Source organism: Dunckerocampus dactyliophorus, chromosome 18 (assembly GCF_027744805.1).
Source record: "Dunckerocampus dactyliophorus isolate RoL2022-P2 chromosome 18, RoL_Ddac_1.1, whole genome shotgun sequence".
NCBI classification, from domain to species: domain Eukaryota; kingdom Metazoa; phylum Chordata; class Actinopteri; order Syngnathiformes; family Syngnathidae; genus Dunckerocampus; species Dunckerocampus dactyliophorus.
In genome coordinates, this window is record NC_072836.1 from 10864376 (window position 1) to 10870842 (window position 6467).

Sequence of the window (6467 nt, forward strand, 5' to 3'; positions counted from 1 at the left end):
GAAACAGATTTAGCCTACATGAATAAAAGTGATAAGAGACAGACGTGACCAAAGTTGGATTTAAAAAAAAAGTGGAACTCATTCAGATTGATCAAGGGGGAGGAGCAGGGGAGTAATATGCTTCTCAGGAATGAAAAAAGAGCAGAGAGAGAGCGAGAGAGAGAGAGAGACAGAAAAAGAAAACAAAAAAAGAGCTTCCTGTCAATCTGCCAGCACAGAGAGGCTTTACTGGAAAGAGGGGGCGGGGCCTCGTCGCTGTAACCCACCAGACGCACACTAAGCACGCCTTTATAAAGACTGCTGTGTGTCACTGAAGGGCGCAGACACTTGAACAACTGCTGCTCAACCCGCAACAAAGTACCCGTTTTTACATTTTTTACATTTCAAACATCTTCCAACACAGAGGCAGCGCCTTTTGGAACATTTGGATTAAACTTAAAAAAGACTTTTGAGAAGAGGTGAGCATCTTTTTTTTTTTTTTTAAATCCTCCCGTGCACTTCAAATAGGATGTGATTTCAACTTTTTTCACGGTGCATATGGAGTTTATTATTTGTTATAATTAGAAGTAGTGTGTGTTTATTGAGTACAGTGGCTGGGTGCAGACGCAAGTCCTGGAAATTGCACAACAATTAGTATTTACTGGAACTGGCCGTGGTGCCTGAGGGCACATTACACAAACAAAAGTACTTACCGGAGTTGCTTACTCATGAACTGGAATGCTTGAGTCAAAGACACCACGATTCATCTTCAAAGTTCAGCACCATTGTTCTTTAATTTAAGATTTTGATGCTGAACCACAAGCAGTTCGAAGTTAGTCTCACTAAATAGGCAGGTTGACTTGTTTTAACGCTAGATTGAGGGGATTTTTACTCGAGCCAACACTAGAAATAGGGAAACGGGCTGCTCTTATCAAACAATATTCAAACATGCTCCTGTTTATTTCAAAAATGAGCTGCCTTATGAACAGTTGGAAAGTTAAAGTTGCCAGATGACTTGTTTTTAAGCTTCATGGATTTTGTTGTGCAAGAGTGCACACTAGAAATAGGAAAAGTTTATTGTGTAGTGCAGAAAGCGCTAATAATGGACTTCAAAGTAAATTTGTGAACCTATTTTGGAACCAGAATGTGCACTAGGATAGGGAATCAGCCCGCTCATATCAGTCCATTAAAGGGCAATGTACACTGTGCTGTGTATTAAGGGCAAAAAGCACAATAATAAGCTGTTGTGGTCCTAACCCTTGTCATTTTCTTGCCTCTTAAGGTGTCACCTCCCCATCATCTTCCCAGTGTCTTCTTCTGTGGTGCCCAGTGCTCCTCCAGCCTCCAAAACGGCCACAGCGCCATGGTAACTCTCAGCAAGTGTTTCTCCGCAATGAGCAGCAGCCACTTGGACTCTCCTAACATGCGGCTGCCTCAGCGTTACAAGATGTTTGCGTCCAAGGCTCAGTACCAGATGGTTCTGGCCACGTTGCACAAGCTGCAGGAGAGCGGCTTCTACTGGGGCGCCATCACGGGAAAGGAGGCCAATGCCTTGCTGGGTGCCGAGAATACGGGCACCTTCCTCATCCGGGATAGCTCCGACAACCGGCACCTGTTCACCCTAAGCGTCAAGACGGTGTCGGGCACCAAGAACCTGCGTGTCCAGTGCGACGCAGCCTCCTTTTACCTGCAAACAGACCCCAAAAACATTCACCTGGTGCCCCACTTTGACTGCATCCTCAAGCTGGTGCAGTACTACATGCCTCAAAGCAAAGGGAACACCCGCAGTGGGAATGTGGACTATATTTACACCGGAGGCGAGAAAGTCCCTCTGGAGCTGGTCAAGCCACTGGCCTGCAGCCTGTCCACCTTGCAGCACCTGTGCAGGAAAACTGTCAACGGACATTTGGACATTTCCTCCAAAAGAGACCAACTTCCTCATCGTTTGAGGGAATTCCTGCAGGACTATGACGCTCCTATTTAAGGGCAGTGGACTGGGTTTTGTTGGGAATGTCTGCCGTTCCTACAAGTCCAGGTCACGACAGGGTGATCAAAAAGGGGGTGCACTCACTGCACAAAAGGACTGAAAGTCTGAGTGAAGTTCCCGGTGTCCTCCTCTATTCATGCTGCTATCAAAGGGCTGTGAGGCCTCCATGAGTCCAAGCTTCTGAACACGGGCTTTGTTTGTGTTGCTGACGTTCGTCCAGCATCCTGGTATGTTCCTCCCTGTGCATTCTGGGAATTCTACAGGCTTACCAGCAGAGTGGCTGCAGCATTGTACCAGCTGTAATGTCTTCTTCCGGTAAAAAGGGCTGAACTTTGACTGAATCTTGCAAGATGGTAGATTACTCGAGCAAATGGCTTAGACTCGTCTAATTATTTTGGGGGGGGACACTGACAGGAACGCCACTGCTTCCCAATGAATGTATTTAAATGAGGCGTCTCTCTGTTGACGAGATGTGATCTTATTTGATTGTCTAAAACATTTTTTTAGACATCAATCCATGTTTACATTGAAGACACAAGGACACACGTGTGTGTTGTCTCGCTCTCTTTTATAAAGATGTACTTTTTTCCAGCCACAGCGCTGACGTCCATGCTTGAACGTTGATGAAGTAAACACAACTTTGCACTTATTTATACTTGGAACAACATTTCAGTAATTTATAATAAAGAATGTTATTTTTCTACTGGATGACATTGTGTTTGCTCTGTTCTTTAGCTCTCTTAGTTTGTTTAAATAACAATACTGGATAGCTACTCTATATAATTACATGAATCTTTCTTACATTTTTAATTTTTCTTTATTAAAATGTTTTAAATTTATATTGTTAAAATTAAAAGTAATAAAATATATGTAAATATTTTTTCTAAATGCAATTTCGTTTAAAATAATGAAAGACTGGGCAGTAAGAATACAGTATAGCTATTTAATTAATTCCAGAAATATTTCTGTTTTTAAAATGAAAAGTAATGAAATATATGATTTATTTATGTTTTTTTAATACATTTTCATTTAAAATCATTAAAAACTGCAGTAAGAAGGGGAAGGCTTTGCATCAACAGGTGCAGTGCAAAGCTGAAATTATATAAATACACACATATAATTTAAAAAAGTAAATATAGTAGCACAAAAAAGTAGAAAAACATACAAAAAGTGAAGCACAAACTTATGTAATTATGTACTTGCACCAAACCATCGACCATTTTCTATACCACTTGTCCTCAATTGGGTCAAATGAAAGCCGGAGCCTATCCCAGCTGACTTTGGGGAAGAGGTGGCTGAACCAATCAAAAGGCACATACACTATAGACCATTTACACTCACATTCACACCTATGGACAATTTAGCCTCCAATTGGCCCAACACGTTTGTGGAATGTGGGGGGAATTGGAAGTACCCGGAGAACATGCAAACTCCACACAGAGATGCTCAAACGGAGATTCGATACTCTGCATGTGAAATGATGGCAGATGGCGTGCAGCAGTGTAAGGAAACCTAATGTAAGGAAATTTAAATGTGTGACAACAAAAAATACGGCTTCCCAGCCTTTCCTCTCTTCTCCGCTCATGCACAAACAAGTGCCCGCCATTGTTGTGTAAGCACGCACACCGACCTGTGCCCACGTGACCACGCCCCTCTAAACCCGTGCAGCCTAAACACTCAAACTTATAACCCGTCTCCTACAGTTTCAAGCTGAATAAATCCATAGCTATCCAGTGCCTGCATACAATAACTATACACTCAGAAATCAGAAAGACTGCTTATAATGAAACTTTAAGTACTAAGAGCAACATTCTTCTTTCAACAACCTTAAAAAGCCCCATTTCTACGTCCATATTGTAGGTGAATCCCACCTTAAAGAGCTTTCCCGTAACACAGGAACAGTGCAGGTAAGTTGTCCCTGCTTCAAAGTAATTAACCAGCAATAAACCAGCATGTGTGAAGAGGCAACCTTCCTCTCGTGTGCCAGTTCTCTCCTATAGCATTAATTTGCCCGCATGCTCGTGCTTGTTCCTGCACATTACACCACAAACATTAGCTTATACACGACTTCTCGGAAATGCAGCCTAGCTTAATTCCATTCTCTTCCCCTTGTTTGTGTTATTTGGAGAGAAAATTCTTGCACTTTTTTTTCTCCCACTGGACTCTGCCTTGCGTTACTTCCATTGCATTTTTCCTTGTCCTACTTTTGAAATGTGGGACTTCCCAGTTGTCTCAAATGCAGCATGTGTGTGTGTGTGTGTGTGTGTGTGTGTGTGTGTGTATATACTGTATATAGCTGCTGATACCGATCATCCATGAGTGAATCACATAGACTAAGTGTACATTTTTACTATTGGCTATGTCAGGGGTCACCAACATGTTTTGCTGTGAGAGCCACTTTTATAAAAATGAAAAATATTTCCATAGCTCATTTCAACCCAAACAAAGCGAGTGTGCTTGTTTTGCCAGAACATGAACAAAATGCTGGTATCCACACCTCACATTTTGTATTTCAGAATGCATTTCTTCCTAGTGTTCACACATTATTAACTGAAAACGGGAATGAAAAAAAGGCTTGCAGGCGCCTCATGCGCTCGTGGGAGGGCTACCCGGGGCCTGCCAGCACCAAGTTGGTGTCCCCTGGGTTATGTGATATGAAAGGGGAACCATAAAATCACATATTGGTGGAGGTGATCTGTGTTTTTCACGGAAATCGTCCGATACTGATCGATGGCCGATCGATCGTAACATTCCTACTACTGATTCCTACTACATTCCTACTACTACTGATTCCTTAGGGCACCCCTATTGTTGTATGAACACTGACTTTGAGCAGGATTCCATTACACCTTTTGGGGTCTGTCCTAAATTTATTGCTTTCCCAAGGTTTCACGAATGCAGAAAATGCATAAGCTTATGCACGAAACTATAGAAACCACATGATTTCTCCCAACCAACCAGCGAGGTAATTATACACAAGTTTTTTTTCGACAAAAGTAAACGTTTCTTAAATAAAATGTCTTGTTTTTGTGTGAATCCCATCTTTTTGCTTATGAAGTAAAATAAAATTATTTTTTTGAGCTGGATTTCATTGCACATTTTTGAGTCGGTCTTGCATTTTCCCACTTTCCCGAGGTTCCCGGGATGTAAAATGGCAAGAATTGGGCCGCACGGTGGTCTAGTGGTTAGCATGTTGGCCACACAGTCACAGTCTGGAGATCGGGAAGACCTGGATTCATGTTAGGTGAATTGGTGACTCTAAATTGTCCATAGGTATGAATGTGAGTGTGAATGGTTGTTTGTCTATATGTGCCCTGCGATTGGCTGGCGACCAGTCAAGGGTGTACCCCGCCTGTCGGGATATGCTCCAGCATACCCCCGCGACCCTAATGAGGAGATAATGTAAAAAAAATAATAATTCTTCTAACTTTGATACATTTTGCACACACAATTTTCAGATTTGTCCCTCTCTGCCTATGAAGTATATGCTAAAGCTAACAAATCACAAAAGTTTGCACGGCCAGGATTTACTACTTGATGAAACTTCATTAAGATGGCTGATAGTAAACATATACAACCACTCGGAGAGCGGCAAGTGAGAGCTAGCGCACGTTTACTGCAACCTGCCACAATGATAGATGAGCGGGAATCCACTGTAACTTTCAATGCGGTGACGGGAAGGGCACTGTGGCTCTACCTGCTTCCACAGCACTCTTCCTCTCAGCCAATAGGGCAGCCGTGCAACAGATTTAAGGTGGCTCTGATTTGTGAGCTGTCAGTGGACAATTCTTATATCCTCTGCCTCCACCTTTGCAGGGTATTGATAAAAAATGAATCATTCACATGTGAGCTAATTCTAAGAGTAATCTGAGAGTTCTGTGCAGAGTTCTGTCTGTGCTGTTGATGCAGAATTTTGAATTACGTGCGAATTATTATTATTCTAAAGAGACCTCTGAGTGCCCTTTTGCAAGCATTAGGATTTGCAACTGAAGCCAATGCAGGCTTCGGTGGAGGACTACAAAAACCACAGCAGCTTGTTTTGTTTCTCTGGGGAAATTCTCTGGTAGTGACGTCATGCGACTACATTGGAGCGGATGCCGAAGATCAGTCAGCAGTCGGGTGCAACAACCTGTCATTTTGTAGCGTTGTGTGCTGTAGGGGCATTTAGTGAAAGCCATGAGTTTACTAAGTAACTGCTTTGTAAAACAATTACATTCATGCTTATCAATTCCTGTTTGGCAGATGATTTCTCTGTGGTAACAATGCTTCTTGCCAATACGTTTGACCCAGTTGTAAAACACACAACTGATTATATGGGTTGGCTCCATGCATGTGCCAAATCTCACCTACGCTTTGTTCCTCTTAGGTGGATTTACTAATGAATAAACAAGTCATAATGGCAATTGTACAAGTTATTCTTTTAACCGTGGAGCTTGTGGAAGAACCGTGAAACCATGCAACTTTCTAGCACCGAATCCTGAAGCCACTCACTACACACTGC

The 6467-nt window shown here is 42.4% G+C and overlaps 1 protein-coding gene across 1 annotated transcript; it reads left to right on the forward strand.

Moving 5' to 3' along the window:
- Positions 1-302: 302 nt before the first annotated feature.
- On the forward strand, positions 303-2661 carry LOC129171138 (suppressor of cytokine signaling 3-like). Its single transcript, XM_054759520.1, has 2 exons — positions 303-458; positions 1262-2661. Exon 2 carries the CDS (start codon positions 1343-1345, stop codon positions 1961-1963), a length of 621 nt encoding a protein of 206 aa, XP_054615495.1. The 5' UTR covers positions 303-458; positions 1262-1342; the 3' UTR covers positions 1964-2661.
- Positions 2662-6467: the final 3806 nt, after the last annotated feature.

Coding starts and splice junctions, on each gene's coding strand:
- LOC129171138 (XM_054759520.1), top strand. CDS start 1,343: ATGGTAACTCTCAGCAAGTGTTTCTCCGCAATGAGCAGCAGCCACTTG.